The sequence below is a fragment of the Sturnira hondurensis genome, unplaced genomic scaffold (assembly GCF_014824575.4).
Source record: "Sturnira hondurensis isolate 20B ecotype Veracruz unplaced genomic scaffold, ASM1482457v3 Scaffold0008196, whole genome shotgun sequence".
Taxonomy (NCBI): domain Eukaryota; kingdom Metazoa; phylum Chordata; class Mammalia; order Chiroptera; family Phyllostomidae; genus Sturnira; species Sturnira hondurensis.
Genome location: NW_028080827.1, coordinates 1,422,652 through 1,444,683, shown reverse-complemented (window position 1 = coordinate 1,444,683; position 22,032 = coordinate 1,422,652). Strand labels below are relative to the sequence as shown.

Sequence of the window (22,032 nt, the reverse complement as noted above, 5' to 3'; positions counted from 1 at the left end):
GAAGCTGCTACCTTCCTAGCAAAGCCAAAAGCAAGTGTTGGCTTCTGCTTCAGGGCTTACAACATTTCTGGGGAGAAATTGGCTTTACTTCTAAGACAAAAATGCCTACTATTCTTGCAGCATCCGAGCCTTGGGATAAGAGACTTGTGATAGACAACAATGAAACTGTTTCTAGACTTGATTTATTGACTTGTCTGTTTCTATTCTGTCACTAACCTGATTGACAATGAAACCTGGGATATGAATTAAAGTGATTTCTGCACGTGCGCGCGCTTCGGTCAGGGCCCCGTGGGATGCTCCCATGAATAAAAGGCGATTATGCGGGGGCTGTTTGCGTGTGGGGAGGGCGTGCCTCTAGGAAGTTGACTGTGATGGGATGTGTGTCTGTCTGGTTTGGGAAGCAACGTGGGCTCCAGTTTGTGCGGTGCGAACAGTTGGATAGGAGGAGGTAGGTGGGTCTCCCACGAAGGAGGGGGTAGTTATAGACACATCTTAGGAACAGGTCCTTTTCTCGCCCTTTCTAGCTCTTCCTCCTAGGATATTATTTCCCAGTTAGTGGGCCTTGGCAGAGGGTATAGGAGGGGTGGAAGGTGCCCAAGGGCTCCCCTCTTGGCGGCGCGCACCAGCTGGAAGCTGGGGAGGGAGAACTGATAGGAACAGGTGCACCCCCACAGGGACACGCGTGGCGACACGTGAAGGATTCACAGATTCATCCTCAGTCCGGGAGTCGCATCCCCTGTCCTAGGGCCGCCCGCTTTGCTTCTCTTGAGTCCACACCTCTGGAAGCCAGCGCCCGGCAGCTCCGCTGGGGCCGACGGAGGTCAGCCCTGTGAGGAGCGGAACCCCGCCCCTCCTTGTTACCGACGAGCCCCGCCCCTCCCGTCGCCCAGCGGAGCTCCGCCCCCTCCCCCGCCCCCCGCGCGACCACAGCGCACCCCCAGCTCAGTCTGGCTGGCCCCATGCTACTGAGCGGAGCCCCTCCGGCGGGCTCAGGCCCGGGGCCGCGGGCTCAGGGGAGCGCGGGGAGCGGCACGGGCGGGTCGCGCCGGGGCCCTGGGGGTAGCGGAGCGGGCCCAGGAGGGGGCGGCAGTGGCGGAGTAGCCAAGTGGCTCCGGGAGCACCTGGGCTTCCGTGGCGGGGGCGGCGGCGGAGGTGGGGGCAAACCGGCTCCCCCGGAGCCGGACTATCGCCCCCCTGCACCCTCTCCCGCCGCACCCCCTGCACCACCCCCGGACATCCTGGCTGCCTACCGGCTGCAAAGGGAGCGTGACTTCGAAGACCCCTACTCCGGGGGTCCGTCTGGCTCCGCTGCCCTAGCCACCCCGGCGGTTCCCGGCCCCACGCCGCCCCCGCGCCACGGCTCGCCCCCCCACCGCCTTATTCGGGTCGAGACCCCGGGTCCCCCAGCGCCCCCGCCCGAGGAACGGATCTCTGGAACCCCAGCCAGCAGCGATAGGGTGAGTGCCGTGAGGGGCGGGGGTGACCAGGGGAAGAGGTGGTAGGTGGTCTAGAGCTTTCGAGTGGGACAAAGGTGGCCTGACCCTGGGCTGGGCCCCTCGGTGTCAGTTTCTGGAGGACAGGATCTTAGTCCCTGACCCCGGGACTCGGAGTCTTCATCCACCTTTGTTCAGATTCTCGACCTACACTTAGGACGTGCCCCAAACTCTGCTTGTATCACCTATTATCGTCCCAGGACTTGGTGACCCTCCCCCTCCGGGGCTCTGCTCTCCTCCTCGCGGCCCCCTGGAACCTAATCAGTCAGCCTTTTTCTAACGGGATTTGAGTCCTCTACCCAACCCCGCCCTTTATGGCCTTTCTGCCCCCTGGGAGCAGCAGCTCACTGCCCTTTGATCTCTGACCCCTCCCCCAGGGCAGAGCCAGCACAAAGCTCCACTCATTCTCCTCTGGGAGCCCAAGCATCCTTGCAGGTGCTGAAGCCACAGGAAGGAGGTGAAGGCTGGAGTTTCTCACTGTGGACACGGCAAGAGCTGGCCTTTGCCTCACCCAGTCGGACTGGAGCCGGGTGGACTGTTGTTCCCAGGACGCAGGACAGGAGTATGCAGCTCTGTACTAATTATGCTGACCACTGAGGTTCAGGCAGACCCACTACTGCACTTCTTCCCTTGTCCCTTTCGGAGTGGGGACAGTCAGTGCTCAGAACTTGTTGCCCAGAAGGGGCCAAGCAGCCAAAACCACCCCTTGGTTTGTTCTGAGGGTGGCTAGAGCCTTTCGTGAATCTGCAGGCTGGGGATAGAGAGGAGAGCCCAGCATTCACTGTTCTGAGAACACCCGCTGTGCCTCAGAGAGCCCTGGTGGAGAAGCCCCTCCCTGCTCAACCTCAGTTTGGCCTATCCCTCCTTGACAGTTGAAAGCCATCCCCAGGACCCTCTAGCCTGAAGTCCTGTGATGCTCCAGGCTGTTCTGGCTCTGTTGTCCCTCTTTACTCACCCCTGGGAGCTCAGTTCTGGGGCTTATTTCCCTTTCCTCAGCTTTATTGGATTGGAGAGCAAAGTTGCTGTCCGAATCCACTGGCTCCAGGGTTGAGGCTTTCAGCCGAGAGAGTGTGCCATCCTGCCTGATTTCCTGGATGAGAAAAATATGTCAGGGTCGGAGCAGCAGCCTTAGGAATGTGAATTCTTTTCCCCCCAGTTCCTGCCATGGGGCAAGGCTGCCCATCCTGTGTTAGGACTCTTAGTCCACAGGGTCCTGTGCTGTGCTTTCTTCACTCATCGTTAGTCCTCTTTTTTCCTAATTTTCTTGGGTGATGTGATGGTGGTGGCGGCAGTAAAGCAGAGGAAGCACTAGACCTTGTTCTTACTATCGATCAGTTAATCTCCTCCTCCCTGCCCACAGCCCATTGGCTTGTGGGCCTGAGTTGCTCCTGGCCCTCTTCCTCTTAGACTACCCACTAAGCTGTGGGCTCCTCCGGGACAAGGACCAAGTGCTTTATGCTTGGTATAAAGAAGGTGCATAACTATATCCTGAATGGTGACTCTGTCCATTGCCAGGGTGACCCAAGGGTCAGAGAGTCCCCTTATACATTTCCCCACAAAAATCCCGCAGTGAAGGGGCTGTGCCCACACAACCATGCAAAGACCTACAGCCTCCTCTCACTGAGGTATCCATACCTCACCCTGGGTCAGCTCTGTGATCTGTGAGCCATTCAGATCTTGGGGGCCAAGAGGTGTCTGACTCCTTTGTCAGCTGAAGGAACAGGAACAAGATCCAGCAGGATCTCCTGGGAGCCACACAATCTGTGGTTTCTTCACTGAGTATGATGAGAAGGACCCAGGATGCCATCCAGGATGGCTCAGGGACAGGCATGCCATTTCCATGGGCCCTGACACAGGGCCTCCCACCATTCAGAGAGAGCCTCTCCACCCCTTTCACAGTAGAGTTTGGGGAACCCCACAGGCTTCCTTTAGGAAGAGTGCAGACAAGCCATCTGAGCCACTTACTCTAAATCCAACTGTCAGCATATGCCTGCAGAGCTCACACAAGGGTGCTGCCCCTGGACAGCGAGCTGGCCTGGCTCCGGCCCTGAGGCAGTGCCAAGCCAGTTTTTCTGTTCTTTGTGGCTGCTCTCTCCCTACTCTATGTTCTCCCTCGTCTCAGCCCTGCAGGTCTTCTTGGCTTTTGGGTCACTTCCTGAGGTGAGGTGTAGATTGAGGACCAGAATGTGCCTTGGGCTGGTCAGTTTCTGTTCTTCTACAACGCAGTGACTGGTGCTGGGGGCAGGGGATGGGGGACAGAACCCTCTGAAAGAGGCTGGGTTGTGGGAGTTGATGAAATGGGTGGAAATGCTTCTGTGATGAGCCAGAGAGACTGAGGGGAAATGAGCTCAGTAACTATGGGGTAGGAGAGAATGGGGACTTAGGACCCTGAGAGGCCCAGGGGGCTCAGGACCATTAGTCTTCTCCCCATGCAGCACTCTGGCTATTGGCCCACCCTGAGGCCCACTGCTACAGTTGGCAGGGGTGCCAAGGTGGCCATCTGGGCAAGCCTGGCAGGGCAGGTGTGGGAGCAGCAGGAGCCCCGCCCTGCACAGGATGGGAATGCAGGGACTTGCCATCTGGTCACAGGAAGAGCTCCCTCACGGTGTTGGGCTCTTTCTGGCCTCCAGGCTGTGCTCTGACAGAGGGCTAGAGACCTAGGCCTTCCCTAGCTTTGCTCCCTTTTCTCAGACCTTTTCAATAGGGAAAACCTGCTGTAGGAAAGGGGGATGGGTATGGGAAAGGGCCCCTGATTGGATGAAGCTTTGAGCTGTTTGTGGCCATCTGTGCAATGTCCTTTGCCTTCACCATGCCAAGATGTGTGTGTGTGTGTGTAAGTGAGAGAGAGGTGTGATGGGAACAATAAGACAGGCACCCTGTATGATGTGAAACTAGGGCTCTTGTTCTTAGCTCATGGAGGTGTTTCTGGGGCTCATGAACCTCCAGGAATTATGCAGGTATTTGGGTACATGAGCATTTTTTCTGGGAAAAGAAAAAATTTTTTCAGCTCTCAGTTTCTCACAGGGGTTCACAGGGTCCAAAATATTAAGAACTTAAAAAAAAGATCTACCTAATAGATGGTATCCACATGGACTTAGATCCTGCAGCCCCAAATTCAGAATGAGTGAACAGACAAGTAGGAAGAGTATAGTAAAGCAAAGGAGATATTAGGGTGTCTGAAGTCAAACAAGACATGCCTGCCCTGGGGTTAGAAGGAGGGGTAGGGGCCTTCCTTCTTACCCAGTGTTCACTGAGTGTCTATGTATCATTCAGTGACACATTAAGTGATACCTAGGCACTGAAAGGGACTCACCACTCAGAAGATCTGGTCCTTGACTTTTTTGAGTTTGCTTGTTTGTGTTAATTTTCCTTGTTATGATTTCCACATAGTCTGTAGGTCTGTTTATTGCTCACATAACCTCCAGTGGAAGTAGAGGGAGAAGGGAAGGGTCTAGATCTGGGACCTTTGTGGACTGGTTAGACCTCTTAACCCTTTGTGGCCTGAGCTGGCAGTCATCTTTGGTGCTGGTGGTGTTTCGGGGAGGGCCAAGGCCTAAGGTCTGTGGGGTTGTGTGGCAGGCCTGTCCACTCCACCCAGTGCCACCTCCTCACACTGCAGCGCTCAGTCCCTCTGGAAGACATCTTTGGCTTGTTGGGTTGGCCAGTGACTCAGTGACACTTCAGCCCTGGCATTCTGTCCACTGAGAGTTGGGAACAGCTGGGACCCTGTGGACCATGAATGGGAATGGGGGCAGCCAGCTGTGGCCTGGGCTTGGAGGGGGTGCGTGCTGCCCACTCCATTTGCCCTCATCACAGAACCAGTGTGATATTATGTGACAGCAGAGGCAAGGCCCAACCCCCACATGCAGGGAGCCTGTGGTGTCTCCAGAGCCTGGGTCCCAGATGTGGGGCTTCACAACACCTCAAGATGCTTCAATCTTTGGAGCTTATTCTGTGTCTGTCACTGTGAGCTCCTGTAGGACCCAGAAATTTGGTCTTTTCATGTTTAATAATATGACCGCGTGACACTGACCATGTGTCTGGTACCATTTTGAAGAGGCTGACATGTATTAGGCCAGTCCATCCTTACAACAGCCGTATGAGGAAAATTCAGTTATTACCCCCGGGTCATACACAGGGAGACTGAAGCACAGGAATGCTGATTTCACCGCTAGTGAGCAGGAGAGCCTGCCTTCGGACTGCCTGCCAACACCATGCCAGGGGGGCGCTGCACTTTGGGAGACGAGCCCTGCAGAGCAGAGGTGTTCACTAGCATTTGCTAATGAACAAGGGGAAGGAGACTCAGAGAAGGAGTGAGGAGTGTGTTCTGGGCTGAGTTCACAAGTTTCTGATTGACGGAGGCCAGCACTTGCCACCCAATCTTGCTGTAGCCACAGACACACCTTATAACGGTCTTAGAAGGGTTGGTAGTGTTGATTGCATGTGTGTGATATTGGAATGTTTTACAAGCATGTCATTGCTTTGTAATTAGAAAGAATAATAACAAATTTGTTTCATGCGGAAGAATTTCCCTGGCAGATAAAATTGGGACAGGCATTCCAATAAATGGGAACCAAAAACAAAAACAAAAACAAAAAACGGGGAACACAGGGTGAAAAAGTTTGACTCAGGGGAGGTAAGTAGTATACCATTCCCCAAACTGACAAACTTTCAACTGAAAAGGATTTCATGGTTAAATACTTTGGACAAATGCTCAATTAAACAAAATTAAACTGCTCTCTTTGCTACAGAACTTCTTCAGAGACTTTAACATGCTAGCGTGTATTTGTTGCTACATTTCCCAATTTTCTGGAAAATCTATGGGAAGACACTGAGAGGCAGGAGACCTGGGCCCAGTCTTATTTCTGCTGCTACAAGCTGTGAACCCTAAACAAGTTCCTAACCTCTGGGGCTTTAATGCCTGAATATAAGAGGTTGTCATCAGGGCTAACATTTGTTGAGCACTGACTCTGGACTAGCCTCTGGGCCAAGAACTTTTACATGTATTGTCCTCTTCCCAATCCTCCAAGGTAGGTATTAATACTATCCCCATTTTACAAATAAAAAAGAAAAGGTGTCCAGACATTAAATGTAAACTAAAGAAATGGAGAAAGGGGGCAGTAGTAGATTTTGGGGACCATGCAGAGCCAAATCTTATGATGTCTGTCCCCTTGCTCCCTCTGGATGCACAAGCCCCATGGGGGGCAGAGGTCAGGGACTCCCAGCAGGGCCCAGCTGCAGAGTGGGAGGCCGAACCAGATGGTGGGCCTGCCGCTACCTCAGGAGAGGCTTGGGCAGGAAGGAGAGTCGAAGCCTGACAGCTGCTTCAGGAGGGGCACTGCCTGGTTGGAACAGGCACAGAAGCCAGCTCCTGGAGGTATACCCTGCTGGATGATAGAAGGGAGGTGGGTCTGGTTGGCAGGAGGTATGGGGGGACAAGGGGGTCCTCTGGGCAGCAGCTACTTACATACTAGTTCAGAGATAGTTCAGCATTTTAATAGAATTGTAACTCTACCAGAGGGTTGCCTCCATATTAGCCCTGGTCTTAGCGCCTTCCCTGCTAGTTTCTCCCTTCTGCCCTTGAGCCCCAGAGGCTTTGATCCCCATTCCAGTGTCAGTTCTACTCCTGCAGCTGCTACTGGTTGGTCAGAGTTCAGATGAATGGGGATCTGAGAGTCTGGGGGTCTGGGAAGAGAAGGAGGCCTGTTGAGCCTCCAGGAAATGTGCGCTGAGCACCCACTGTGTGCCAGGCTCTGATGGGTGCACTGGACAACAGCGAGTACATTAGAGTCCATTGAAGAGCCCATGCACGAAATGAACTGTGGTAGGGCAGAGGTGTCAGGAGCAGCTTCCCCCACTGAGCATCCATGCCTCCTTGTGCGACCTAGAAGCCTCTAGGAAAGCCGGCTGGGCCTATGACAGGGATCCTTTGTGTCCAGGGCAGGTGCTCGTCCTGCCTGGCTTCCCAGCAGGTGTCTCTGCTGCTGCTCCTGACCCCCAGCTCCATGGGCGGCTCCTCTGGGCACCCCAGTCCAGGGTGGGCAGGCTGGGCTTCCTGGAACAGGGTGTGGAGCCAGGAGTGGAACAGAGGAGCCATTGAGCTGCCTGCAGAGCTGCCACCTGGGCACCCACAGGCACCGAGGGCTGGCGCTGGGGAGGCCCACACTGGACTGGGAGGAGTCATAGCTTTGGGCACTGGCCCAGAACTCCGGTGGGAAGGGCGCTACATGGGGCTCTGACCAGGCGTGGTGAAGGGAGGGCTGGGGGTCTCTGTGGAGTTGGGGAGGGTTGCTTCAGTTCACTGAGCAGCTTCCAGGGTCTCAATCCCCTTGTCTGACCCCACAACCCCACCCCATCCAGATTTATGCTTCCTCTTCCGAATGAACAAGAAAATGTAGTCCTTTGTCCGTCTTCCTGTTTTATGTGAACTGATTTACTGAGCACTCTTTGTCCCTTGGAATTCAGCAATAAACATGGTTCCTGCCCTCAGGAAGCTCACAGTCTGCAGGAAAACAGATAATAAAACAAGTATTTCTTGTACATGTGATAACTCAGCTCAGAGGCACCTAACCAGACCCAGGGAAAGAATGGAAAGGCTTTTTTCTGAAGAAAGAAAAGAATCTGATCCATGCAGAGGGAAAACTTTAGAGGTGAGAAAGAAAGCATAGAGTTTTCAGGTAACAAAGTGATTTTAGATGGGTGGAGAGAAACCAAAAAGGAAAGTAGAATCTTTAAATCTCTTCAACGATGGACTTTTTCTTGTAGCCACTGGAAAGCCATGGCAAGGTCTGAGGATAGCCTGTCTGTTGATTCAGTCACTGTTGAGTAGCTGCCATGTGCGAGTGCGAGGCTGGGTGCCAGCTGGGCTGGGTGTCCAACGGGCTGGCTCCAGAGCCCCCTTGGTCAGATGGGTAGGGCTGGTTGGGGGCCTTGCCAGCTGGCCTGGGAAGAAGCAGCATGGAGAGGGAGGGGGTGAGTGGATTTCTGATCTTTACTCGGAGGAAGGAGGATGAGGGGTGGTGGGCTCCAAGAGAGATAGGCAGTGATCCAATAGAAACATCTTTCTAGTTCCTACTGGGAGCTGGAGAGACAAAAATGCTGAAGAGCTCCAGGCTGGTGGACAGTATGGTTGTGCCAGTCTTCTCGGAAGCAGGCAGAGATCTGTGGGAGGAAGGGAGCTGGGTGGCTTGACTAGAACAAAGTGGAATAAGTAGGGAGCTGAAGAACTGAAGGGTGAGATGGTAGGAGCCTCTGGGTCATGCTTCAGAGACCCTGCAGGGGCGTGCAGCAGTCTAAGAACATGAAGATGGCGTGTTCATAGATCCCCCTTTCCATCTCTACTAGGGCTCCCCAATCTTCAAACCCATGGCAGGGAGGTGACCCCTACAGCCTCCCAGCCCAACTGGCTCCCACAGTCCTGATCTGTGGGATCTTGGCCGAGAACCAAAGCCTAGACCAAGAATGAAGGAGAGGCAGGAGTGGCCCCTCCCCATGCTGCTGGCCGCAGAGCCACCTTTTGTCAATGCCTGTCAACCCACTTGCAGTGCTCCCCTGAGGGACTGGCAGCCCTGGGTGGGCTGGGCTCTGCCTCTGCCTCAGCCAGTCCTCCCCTCCCTGCCCCCCAGGAGCCTGTGCCCAGCTTGGAGAAAGGCTCTATTGTCCTCAGTTGCACCCCGCCCTAAGCACCTTGAACTCCTCTGCAGGGTTTGCAGCTTGCAATTCCCTCTGCCTTGACTGGGAGCAGGGACAGAGGGGTGGCTGTGAGCCACGTGTGTGGGAAAGAAGTGGGATGTGGAGGGCCAGGGCCAGGCCTTTCCTGTTTCTGTCCTCCAGGAGCCCAGGGGACTTCAGCAGAGCCCAAATCCTGGCCTTCCTCGAGTCTGTCCTAAGGTTGTCTTTCTCCTGGGACAGCCATGGTGCCCACTGATGGCAGGTTGGCAGCATGATTTTGTACAAAGGGCACAGGTTCCAATCCTGGTTCTCCCATTTATGCGGCATGGTCTTGGGCATGCTGTTCCCTACCTGCTTTGCATCTCTGTTTCCTTAAAATGGGGATAATACCCATGTGATGATATGATGGGTGTTATGCAGTTAAACCACAGAACTGTGGCATACAGTGAGACTCAGTCTTTCTGTTCTTGATGGTCAGCAAATATACTTTTGTTTAGCATCTGGTAGCACTCTGGTAGGCATGGACTGAGCTAATCTCCAAGTTGCCCACTGTGCCCTGCTCAGTGTTTGAACTTTTCCAACACCGCTACAGCTAGTTCTCTGAATTAATGCCTCTGCGGAACCACCTGGTGCAAGCTCTTCCCCTGCCTGGACCCTGACTGAGACAGGTCTTAGGGTCCAGAGCCTCGCCTGGCCATTTAGCCTAGGAGGTGGCCCAGAGGCACAAAATTAACAGAAACGAAAGTACCACTTTTCAACAATCCAGTGGGAGAGCCCTGCAAAGGAAGTGCCAGAGCTTGTCCCCACCTAAGCTCAGATTCTTCCCTTGGGTACCTGGGGCTTTGGGTCTAAGGTAGGCTGTCCAGAACTCTTGCTCCTGTGGACAGAGTATCGGGGGAGACATAGAGCTATCTCTCATATGTCTGAAGCCTGCTCTCTCCCCATAGTTGGCAATCCTGGAAGACTATGCAGACCCGTTCGATGTCCAGGAGACTGGTGATGGCCCAGTAGGAGCTTCAGGAGCCCCAGAGAAGGTCCCAGAAAATGATGGCTACATGGAGCCCTATGAGGCCCAGAAGATGATGGCTGGTAAGTAGTAGAGTCAGGGAGAGGGTTGGCAGGGATGGGGGGTTGTCTCCTGAGGCTTGAATATCTGAGAAACGAGCTCTGGTACCCACAGTCTAAGTACCAATTCTTCGGTCTTTAGAAAATACGAAGATGGCCTTTGCTTGGTCCTCAGGAAAGGTGACCACTGCTTTCAAGACAGGCGCTTTGGAGAAGGAGGTGTGATTTGTCGTGCTTGAGACCTGAGTTGGTAGAGAAGGCCACACAACCAAAGGTCAGACAGATGGAAGCATTTGGGATCGTCAGGAAGGGCAAGATAGTGGTGTGGGCTAGGGGGTCATTGCTCCCCAAAAGAGAATCACTAACTTTAGGGAAGGTGGTGAGTTTGAAACAATGTGATGTCAGAGTGAAACCTCTTCATGGCAATTGGAAACACACCACTATAAATGCAGATGCAAAGGGTTCCATGGTATTTGGCAAGTAGTTCAAGGAGTGAGGACAGCAAGAAATGAGTAAGACCTTGCTCTGGGGACAGAGACTGAGAAAAGATCCAGGGAAAGACCGCATGGGGGAGATCAGAGAAGAGGACACAGGTGAGTCAGTCTAAGCCCAGGCCCTAGGGCGGTATGAAAGAAGGATTTGTTCGGGGCCAATAATCTTAGTGCTGGGCATACAGGAGAAGCTAGATGGCAGAGGCCAAGAGGGGCACCGGAAGGCCTTGGAGGCTGGAATGAGGTGTTAGGACTTGCTCTAAAAGGGGAGGGGAGCCATTATGGATTCTTGAGCAAGAAAGGAATAGGACAAATATGACATTTTAAGAGGATTACAGAGGCTTTGGTGTACAGAACAGACTAGAAGAACTGGGCATTAGAAAGATGAGTTAGCAGGCTATTGTGGAAATTACTGAGGCTTTAGGGAACCAATAATTAACACCCCTTTCTTCCCCTCTGGAGCTTGGAAATAATTGAGACATAAGATCAAGGAAACAGAAAGATGGAGATTACAGTGTCAGCATTATTACTGATAAAGGTGATTGGAGAACGTTACTTAGCTATGTCACCACAATGGGCTTAATACTTCACCACAGAATTAAACTTGCCCACTCAGGCTTGGGCAGTGTAGGACAGCTATAGGGCCCTGCACAGGGCAGGAAGAGAAAGAACCAGAATGTTCTCTCTCAGTAAGAAGGCAGATCAGATCAACCTCTCTCCCTGCGTGGAGGAGGTGGGTAAGGAGGCACAGAGCAGTCAGGAGTGTTATTCCAAGGAGCCCATGAAACAGGAGCCTGGAAAATGGAGGTTCGCCCTAGCAGTAATCCAGATATGGAGAGGAGAGGGCGAGACTCATCAGATATTTGCAATAAACAGATGAGCCTCCAAGAATGAAGGAAGGCTGGGACCAGGGAGAGCAGTGTAGTGAACAGAAATGGAAAAAGCGAGAGGCTGCTGTATTCATGGCAGAGAGGTGTGGCCTCCTAGGAGGTGCATGAGTGCCCTGGAATTGATAAGAATATTTGCGCATTTTCCTGGGGAGCTCCATGGCTTTTATCATAGTTTCACTGGGATCAGAAATCCCAAAAAAAGAATCACAGAACGGACTAGAAGAGCTTTTCAGGAAAGTGATGAGTTTGAAACATCAAAGTGAAACATCTTTATGGGAATTGGAAGCATATAGATGCAAAGGGTTCCATGAGACTGGGCAAGTAGCGCAAGGAGGGAGGACCTAAAGAAATAAATAAGGGTGGCCTTGGGAAACAGAGACCAAGGGAAGATCCGAGGAGAGAGACCGAACGGGATGACCACAGGGGAGGATAGTCCATGAAAATGACTTGTCCAAGGGGACAGTTTCAAGGATGGGGTGGTCAGCAGTGTCTGAACAACAAAGAAGACTTTTCAGATTGCAAAATGGCATCACTTGGGACACAGGTAATACATGCAGTTGGGTAGCAAGAAGGAGATGGACTAGGAGAGGACCCTGCCTTGGTTTCCTAAATGTGTAAGCCCCAGCTCCCCAGCCCTTGCTGGCCATTGCAGGACCTTCCCCCTGTCTTTCACTCTGGTGCCTCTCTGCTCCTGCCTCTGTTGCGTCCCTGCTTTTGGAACCCCACAGGTGTTTTGAGGACCCCGGGATGTGTGTCCCAGAGCCAGCAGCGTCTCCTCTGAAGGAGGCCTGACTCGTTGTAGAGGAGCATGTCAGGAGCAGAGCCAGGCAGCCAGGGCTGCTCTCACCTCCCGTCCCGCCTTGCCCTGGCAGAGATCCGGGGCTCCAAGGAGACTGCAGCTCAGCCCCTGCCTCTGTATGACACACCCTATGAGCCAGAGGAGGAGGGGGCCACCCCGGAGGGTGAGGGGGCCCCCTGGCCCCGGGAGTCCCGCCTGCCTGAGGATGACGAGAGGCCCCCTGAGGAGTATGACCAACCCTGGGAGTGGAAGAAGGAGCGAATTTCCAAGGCCTTTGCTGGTGAGTCCTGGGTGGAGATGGCAGGTCTGCTGGGCCTCTGAGCAGCTTTCTGGGCTCAGGGGAATGGAAGGAGCGGAGCCCTGGGACCAGGGAAGGCCCAGGTGGAGAGTAGTGGCATCTGCACCGCGGAGAGCTGTGAGCTGGCAGTTCCTGCAGTGCTGTGTGCAGGGTCAGGGAATGGGCACAAGAGAAGGATGAAGGTGTCTCCCTGCATCATCACCTCTTGGAGGCCATCAGATTTGGACCACATCCATCTTTTGGGGAATTGGGTATGTTTAAAAATAAAGTTCCAAACAAAATTATAAAACTTGTGGCATATGTTAAATACTTGCACTTAACAAAAGAAGGCATTTAACACTCCAGACAATGCAGACAGCTGCCTGTGTAACATTTAGACATACCAGCCCTGAGTTAGAGGGCTGTGTCTTCCATGGTAGGCCATGCCAGACCAGGGAGCCCTGCTGCCGAAGGGATTTCTGAGAAGCAGGGGCCAGTGCAGAGGGATTCTGTGAGAAATGGCCTTCACTGCGTGAGGACAGGTTTCTTCGGTAGCGAGCACCTCAGGGGCAGTCCCAGGCCAGGAGTCCAACGTGGAGAGGTGTGTGTGGGTGGTGTGAGTGAGGGGGAACAAGAGCCTGGAGTACAAACACAGCTTTAGCTCCTGGGTCCTTGATTCAGAGAGAACATAAAGGGTTTAAGTGCCATTAGACTTCATTCCCATCCCCATGTCCCCACACTCCCCCTTGGGCAAGAGGCTCCTCTTGGAGCTGGACCCAGCTCTTTGCTGTCTTCCCCGCCCTGGCAACCAGACTGAGAAACCACAGGTTTCTAATTGTTCCCTGTAAAGCATGCACCACTGAGGATGGGCCGTTTATCTCCAGAAGCCTCCTTGGAGAATCAATACTGTTTGGATTGCTTAATGGGAAAATCTATGCTCGTCATTAGGAAACCTCGTTGGCAGTCCTGGAGCCACCAGTGGCATCACTCTCCTGATTGTTGGGGCTCGGGATTTAGGGTGTGGGCAGAGGAGGAAGGGAGACAGGCTGGGGGTGCTGGGAGACCGAGGAAACCTGGGTGTGGTGCTGGGTGGCATGGGCAGCTCCTTGTCCCTCTTTCCCTCCTTTCCCTGGTCCCTCTAGTCCCTGGAGGCTTGGAGAGGTCAAATGAAGGGGACCCACAAGGCTGACCCTGCATCCTGCAGTTTGCTGCCTGAGCCTCCCACCCCTTGTCACCAGCCCACTGTGGTCAGTGGCTCTGCCCAGCCCTCTGAGGGTCTTATTCCCCATTCAGAAGCCGCCCCTGCCTCTATTCTGATCCTCCTTTCTAGGCTGTCCTGTGTCCCAACTCTGGGTTTTGGTGTCTCAACTTCTGCCTCTCTCTGTCTCTGTCTCTGTGCCTGTTCCTGTTCCTGTCTGTCTCCCTTCTCCTTGCTGCTGCTGGCTCCAGTTGACATTAAGGTCATCAAAGACCTACCTTGGCCTCCACCTGTGGGACAGCTGGACAGCAGCCCCTCCCTGCCTGATGGGGACAGGGACATCTCCGGTCCAGCCTCACCCCTCCCCGAGCCCAGCCTGGAGGACGGCAGCGGTGGGTTCTGTGGGGGCTTCTGGCCAGGGTGACGTGTCCTCTCACCCCTCGGGCCCTGTGGGCTTGGGTTTGAGGAGCTGAAGTGGGATAGAGTTTGGAGAAGTGAGGAAGGACCCCTCTCTTCCTGGAAGAAGAAGGAATGGACAGAGTACACATTACCCCTGCACCTCCAAAGGTGTTTTCTCAGGAGATCCCTTCCAGTATTTTCCCCACCGTGCCAGAAAAAACACTATTCCAAATTCACTGACCAGAGCCTCCAGCAATGCAAATAACTCCTGAGGTTGGGGTAATACGGGCCAGCACAGGAAGTGTCTAACCCCTGAGAGGAAAGGAGCTGATCCTCGCATCTGGTGTCTGAAAGACAATAAGGCCTTGAAAGTGCTTGCAAGGAGAAAAAATAGTCCAAATGGGGAGAGAGGAGGCACTAAACACTTCTTCTATTCTTACCCAGAATGCACAGCCAAGGGGCGCGCGCGCATGCGTGTGTGTGCGTGTGTCTGTGCACACAGGCCTGAGCACCTGTTTGCACATTTGTGCCTGAGTGTGAGAGGGTATTTCATAAATACAGTGTGAAGGAGGGTCTCTGTCACCTGTACAGGTGTGTCTATGCCCATGTGGCCCTATGGCTTTCTGCTGTCCCTTGTGCAGGCTTAGCGATGGGAGGTCTGGAAAGGCAGAGCCACCTCCACTGGTCTTGGCAGGGTGGGGGTGGGTAGCCTGAGGGCAGCGACCCTGGGGGCGGGGGAGGGGTGGACCAGCTGGCGGCTTCGGGTAGGATTAGCCTGTCAGGATGGCACCAAGGGGAATCGGATAATTGTTCTCAGATCAATAAGTCATTTCTACAGAGTGGCTTGGCAGGGTGATTTGCAGAACAGTAATGAACTCTGAGGAGGAGAAAGAAACAATATCATCAGCACAGAAGCCGCCCCGAAGAGGGTGGAATAGGGGAAGGCAGTCAGCTGCTCCCAAGGGAGAGACTTAAGTGGTTTCTCTGTTGCCCCTCTCCCCTCTCCTCCCACAGTGTGGGGGCTGGCAAGGCCCTCTGTGGGCAGGAGGGCTGAGCGCCACACCCACCTCCACCCCTGCCCCGGGGAATGCACCCAGAATCCCGTCCCAGAGCCAGTGAGGCCCATGAGCATGTCCAGACCTTCCAGAACAAACCTTTGACCCCTTTTGGCAGAAAATGGGGGTGGGGCACTGGTTTTCTATAGGGCTCTACCTCTAGGGGCCTCAGAGTCTGACTGGTATGTTCCCCACAGCCCAGTTTGAAGGATCTGAGAAGAGCTGCCTGTCGCCCGGCCGGGAGGAGAAGGGGCGTCTACCTCCCCGACTCTCTGCAGGGAACCCCAAGTCACCCAAGCCCCTAAGCATGGAGCCCAGCAGCCCCCTAGGGGAGTGGACAGACCCAGCGCTGCCTCTGGAAAACCAGGTGTGAGTGTCTGTGTCCAGCTGGGGACTCTCTCTCCTCCCTTCCCCTCCTAGCACTGGCTTGCCTGCAGAGGGCACCCAGAATGGGTGGGTGTGGTCAGCTAGGGACCCAGCAGAAATGCCCTCCTTCCTCTCTCTCATCCTCAGCTGGTACCACGGGGCTATCAGCCGAACAGATGCCGAGAACCTGCTGCGGCTGTGCAAAGAGGCCAGCTACCTGGTGCGCAACAGTGAGACCAGCAAGAATGACTTCTCCCTGTCCCTCAAGTGAGTGGGGAGGGTTGACAGCTTTCGTAGGATTAGCCTGTCAGGATGGCACCACGGATAATCAGCGGGAGGACAGCCACCAGGACAGGAGAAGTCTCCAGTATTTCCCCCATACCCACCACACTGGGGAGAGCCCCATCTCTCAAGGACATTTGCCGACTTGGGACCAGGCCCTGAGGCTCTGGGGCAGTCTGAGCTCAGCCCCTGCTCAGGGAGCTCAGAGTTTCTTGGGGGAAATAGTTGAGCCAGTGTCCAGCTCAGAAGGGTTCTGTCACTTATTACCTATGTGGCCTGGGGGCCTCACTCATGTTTCCTTACGTGCAAAGTGAAAGAATAATAATATCTACCTTCTAGGGATGGATTAAATGAAATAATATATGGGAAGCACTTAGCATGGCGCTGAGCGCTCAATAAATTATTGTCATTATCATTATTCAGGGAAGCCCGAGATATTCTAGAAGCACAGGCAAGGAGATAGGGACTTTGCCTGAAAGGATCTGTAGGGTGAAGTGGAGGCCGGGTCCTGGGAAGAGGGCAGGGCGGTGGGCACAAAGCTGTTCATCACTCTGAAGAAGTGGGCAGGAGGCCTGGCTGCTGATGGCTGACAACTGAGCTTTAAAGGACCCTGGAACTGGTGGAGAGGCAGAGTTCTTTCCCATCAGCTTTCCTCCCCGGGAGCAGATACACACAGGCCCGCAGCAGCCTCCCAGGCTCTCTGGCAGGATGGCAAGTCCTCTCCTTGGCACCCAGGAGCTCCACCTGGTAGAGCCCATGCCCCACAGGGCAGCCTTTGAGAAAGCTGCATCCATTCGCATCCCTGCAGTACTCCTGGGGCTCCTGTACCACCACTTCCTACCACGTTTCCTGGGGGCAGCAGAATAGACATACTCCACTTCAAACAAATGTGTGGAAATTTGGGGCTATTGCACAGACACATTTGAAGATAATTATTTAGCTTCACTAAAAGATGATGAAAAAAAATTCCAGACTGTAGTCACAACCTGGGTTTTATTCTTGGGTTTAATAATATCAATGTGACCATAGGCAAATCCCTTAATCTCTCTGGGCCTTGTTTCTCGTTTGCAAATGTGTTAGTGGTTACCCCTTAGGTTTCTTCCAGCTCTCATACTTTGGAAGTCTGAATTATTAAATCATAGGAGCATTAGGGGAAAATTCATTTGTCAAAAATGTGATTTATATAACTTCAGGAATGTGTATTGCTTTAAAAATTATAGTTAAGGTTCATAGAGCATTTACTCTGTGCCAAATAGCATATATACCTTCTCTAAATAACTGCCATCCTTCAAGATCCATCTTTTTTTATAAACAAAAAATAGATTCAAAGAGGTGTGTGACTTGCTTAAGGCTACCAGCTAACAAAGTTCCCAAAGCAGTATTTGAACTCAGCTCAGTCTGACTCTAATAACCACACTGTTCCCTCTGTTCCGTTGCACAGGTCTAGCCTCCGTCAGGTCTGGAACAGTCTGAGGCAAGGGGAGACTGCAGGGGTCTGGCTCCCTGAGCAGAGCACAGCAGAACACAGCCCTCCTTCGCCTGGGGAGAACAGGGGGGGACAGGCCTAGACTAGACGCCAGGCTCCAGCCCAGGCTGATCCGGCCGCCACCGAGCAGTCTGGCAGAGCCTCGTTTACATATAAATGGCTTCTGGGAAATACAATTATGGTTTCTCTTCTCTCGGTAATGGAAGGGCTTTGACTGGTAATTAAACAGCTTCCTCCAAAAGTCAAGCCAGCCCTGGCCCTGCGGCCCAGCCAGTCCCACCCAGGTTCCCTAAGGGTCTGGCAAGAGTTCTGCTGTATCCTAATGGACCCTTGGGACTTTGTCTTAGGAGATCAGTTATCCAAATGGAGGCTGGGCTCTCGGTTTCCAACTCTGGTCTCTGGATGCTTGTTGCCCTTTTTGGCCAGATCTGTCCCTTATAGAGGGACAGTTTTTAGGAGAGGTGATTTTCCCAAGTGGACTGCAAGGAAGAGGCCATCCCCAAACTTTGAGGGGGCGAGGGAAGGCAGGGCCCATGTTGCTGCTCTCACAGTCTTGAGTCGGGGTCTTGGCATAGGGCAGATAGGGGAGGGGACCACTTACTGCCTCCCCTCTCCACATTCCCCAGGCGCCATACATTTTCCTGAGGCCCTTGACTCCTTTCTCCAGGGCCTGTGTGGTCACTGTCGGCCTCAGTGGTTATCTCAGACCTACAGATGAAGGATGGCCTACACCCTGATGTACACACCCAGGACTGGAGCCCCCAGCAGGCTCTGTAGGACACTGTACCCTGGGGAGGAGAGGGAAGAATGGAGTTAAGGGTCTGTGTTTCCCTCCTATCCCTTCTCCTCGTCAGTCATCCCGCTCTTCCAGCTTTCTCACTGGCAGACCTAGTGAAATGGTTCCAGTCAGAGCCCTCTTTGTGCCCAGACAGGGGAAGCAGGTGAGGAGGTTTGCCAGCTTCACCTGTCAAGAGTGGGGCCTCACCATGAGTCGGCCTCCTCACCAGTCCTACCTCCCACACCTGCTTCTGAGCCCTGTCCTTGTCCTCAGGTAGGTTCTGGCCAGCAGGGCTCCCCCATGCAGCACTGACCATTTGCCTGAGGGTGAGTTTCAGGCCTGGAGCCTGGCCACCCACACCTGTGGCAGTTCAGACAAACATCATTCTTGCTCGGGCACCACCTCCACACTATCTCTAAGGCTGAGGGTGCCCACACATCTGGGAGATAGCCAGAGCCCTGAGTAGGGGGTCCTCGTCTTGTGGGCAGGGTCAGCCACTAATGCTGGTTTCCTGGCTTGTGGCCAGGAGATGGAAGAAGCAATGGAGCGAGTGTGCCCACGCTGAGAAAGGGAATGGGACGCAACCTCATCAGTGACATCAGCCCTGGCTGAAAGGCTGGATGAGCGAGCTGGGGGCTTGGCCCAAGGCCCAGTCAGCAGCAGGGTGAAGGGATGCCCCCAGGACAAGGTAGCTGGCTATCCCCAGATTTGGGGAGCAGCTTGTCCCCTCCTCAAGCATCTGCAAGAGAGTGCCCCAAACAAGATTCTCTTGGTTGTCACATCTGTCCAGCACTATCCTGCCAAGGGTGCCTTGTCTCTGCAGGAGTGACGAGGAGCCCCTCACTGGTGTCCTCCCTCACCGCTCAGAGAGGGGGAAGGTGAACTGGTCTGGGCCACACAGGCTGGAAGGCAGGAGTGCCTGGATACCAGGGTTTGGGGTGGGAGGTGTTGGTCCCTCCAGTTGCCACCTGCACACACCCTGTACACTCACTAGACATACATTCTTGGCACACCCAGTGCCCTTACAGCAAAGCCAATACCTAATGTGTTACCTACTCACAAAACCCTCCACCCCCTGCTTTCTCGACTGACCTCCACCTTCCCTAGTCATTGCCATTCTCTGCTGGTCCGGAACAAGACATTTGCTGCCAGGATGGAGGAGGGGAGGGGGAATGGAGAAGGCTCCCCCTCACCAGGGTCTCCCCTTCTCTTCCCAGGAGCAGTCAGGGCTTCATGCACATGAAGCTGTCTCGGACCAAGGAAGACAAGTACGTGCTGGGCCAGAACAGCCCGCCATTCAGCAGTGTCCCTGAAATCGTGCACCACTACGCCAGCCGCAAGCTGCCCATTAAGGGGGCTGAGCACATGTCCCTGCTCTACCCCGTGGCCATCCGGACTCTGTAGATGTGAGGCCCAGGCACTGTGACAGATCTGGATCCAGTCCTGTGGCCGTCCCCTGGCTCCAGGCTGTGGTCCTTCCTAGGGACATGATCTCCCAAGCCTTTCTTCCCCTCTCCCCGGGATGGAGTGGAAGCTGGAGATTCCTTAATTTATTCTAAAGGGGAAAGAGCTAGTGAGGCCTTGGAGTAGGAGGCGGTCCAGAGTTGAGAAGAGAGAAATCCCTGGAGAGAAGGGATAGCCCCTGGAGGAAGGGGGCTTCAGAGCCACGAGTATCCTTTAGGGTGTAAGATCCAGAAGAGCCTTTCTGCCTCTGGGGCAGAGGTGGTGACCCCCTTCCCCACCAGCCTCTACTCCCTGGGTCGTGCGGGGTGGAACAGGTCGCGGGGTGCCCTGACCATCTCTTCGCGTCCATCCCCAATCCACGGTGGGGCTCGGCCCAGAGTCTGGTGTAGAGCTTGGGGACACGGCAGACCCCTGGGATGGGGATGACTTTGGGGCAGGGAGAGGTGGGGAAGGGCTGGGCCTGAGGAAACATGTGCGGTCCCGGGCCGCTCCGGCACCCGGCCAGAGGCAATAAATAAACCCAGTGCTGCCAGGCAGAACCGCGTCCGCGCCTCCAGCTGCGCACCCCCGACTGATGGGGTGAGGAGCGGCAAAGCGAGCACAGATCTGTTTATAAATCAGCTCTGGAGCAGACACAGCCCGGCTGTGAAAAGCGCTTTCGAAGCATCAAGTTCCTTCCTTTGACAAGATGTCAAAACATCCACCCAGCACCCCCACCCCGGCTGGGGGATGGGGGTGCCCAGAGCCATCAGGCCTCGCGGCGCCCCCATCCCCGCCGCGCCAACGAGCGCGGCTACCTAGGAGCGCGTCCAATTTCCTGCCTAGAGCCATTTGTCTGGGAGGAGGGGAGCCGCGGAGAGACAAAGAGGCACCGCGCCAGGCAGGGGGAGTGGGGTGGCCCTGCCACGCGGAAGCCGCGCGCCTCGGAGCCGGGAAAGCTGGCACAGCCCACTGCGTTCCCTTTCCAGAGAAATCAGGGGCCTGCCGTGCCTCTCTCATTCCCTAAAAGATGGGTTCGGCCCTCGGGGACCCACAGCCTGTGGGCGGGGCCCCGAATCTGCCTCCTGCCTGTGGGTGAGGCTGGCAGGGCCGTCCGCCAGCGCCCTCTGCTGACCATGCCCCAAGCCGTGGGGCCACACCCGCCCATGGCCCTGGTGGCCCCCCTGTCCGAGCCCATGGCTGCAATTCACTGAGGCTTGTGGGCTCAGCCCCCGGGAATACCCACTGGGCCACCAGGCGGAGCTGCCGTCAAGCCACTCCAGGCCTACCCTCCTGCTCCCAGCGGCAGGCTGAACAAAAACACCCCTACAGGCTGAATACAGCGCCCCCCCCCCCGCCCCACCCCACATGGACAATTGCCTTAGGAGGGCATCTGAGGGCCTCCTCCAGAACCTAAATCTGCAATTCCCAAGTGTGGTGTGAATCATAGGTTTTTGGATTATTTAATCCAGTTAATTTCTCGAATTTGAGGATATGTGATGTGACAAATGAAAGGATTCTGTGGGGACAGTTGAATCACTTTAAATTGGGCACTGCTTCAGAAATGCCCTCACAGAGGGTTGGCCTATCTTTAAGTAGACTTGGAGAGCATCCATTTTGCAGATGCAAAAACAGAGTTCCAAAAACAGATGTGTTCCTCTGTCTCCTTGCTGTCATCTCACTAGAAGAGCTGGGAGTAACAGGTCATAGAGCAGGCCAGACCAACTCTGCCTCCCTGTAGGCTCCTGCAGTCTCTCACAGCCCTGACCCCGGGCCCCCACACACCCTTCTGCACAGCCCACCTTCTCCCACTCAGGGCCTCTGGGAGAGTGCCCCTGAGTCAGGAAAGGGGTCTCTAGCTGGGTGGGTTCCTTTATTCAGTGGATACTTATCAAGCTCGGAGAATGCATCAGCCTAAGTTAATCGGCTGGTTGGCTGGCTTGTTCTGTCAGTACATACCCCATCCTGGGGCAAAATAAAGAAAACCAGAGTGCAGAAAAGTGGTTTATTTATAAAGGAGACTATGGAACGAGAAGGAGAGAGAGGGCTGAAGAGCACTACATAGAGAGACATTGGGCCAAGTTCTGACTACAGCACCTGTTTAAGAACTTGGGCAAGAAGACCACTGTGCGTTAGATGGGGGTGCTGTGGGAGTTCCTATAAATTGCTCTCTGTGGGTCCAGCCTCTACCCTCTTCAAGTCATTTGTCAGCCCTTTTGACAGTGGGGAGCCCAGAGGAGGGGGAGGGGTTCTTAGATGCCAGCATCTGTGCTCCCACTTCATCCTTAGGCTCACAGCTTCCTACACACGTGTGCACGTGCACACCCACACACTACTTG

General features: G+C 54.4%; 1 protein-coding gene across 5 annotated transcripts; it reads left to right on the top strand.

The window, feature by feature from the left end:
• The first annotated feature begins 915 nt into the window (after positions 1 to 915).
• SHF (Src homology 2 domain containing F) lies at positions 916 to 20,351 on the top strand. 5 transcript variants are annotated; one of them, XM_037054520.1, is made up of 7 exons: positions 916 to 1,457; positions 10,112 to 10,253; positions 12,483 to 12,689; positions 14,136 to 14,276; positions 15,536 to 15,707; positions 15,852 to 15,971; positions 19,468 to 20,351. In XM_037054520.1, the coding sequence occupies exons 1-7, from the start codon at positions 960 to 962 to the stop codon at positions 19,652 to 19,654; spliced, it is 1,467 nt and encodes a 488-aa protein (XP_036910415.1). In that variant the 5' UTR covers positions 916 to 959; the 3' UTR covers positions 19,655 to 20,351. The 5 variants fall into 5 exon arrangements, with proteins under 5 accessions (XP_036910415.1, XP_036910416.1, XP_036910417.1 ...); XM_037054521.1 differs by lacking the exon at positions 19,468 to 20,351 and adding an exon at positions 17,428 to 18,253; XM_037054522.1 differs by lacking the exon at positions 14,136 to 14,276.
• The last annotated feature ends 1,681 nt before the right edge of the window (positions 20,352 to 22,032 follow it).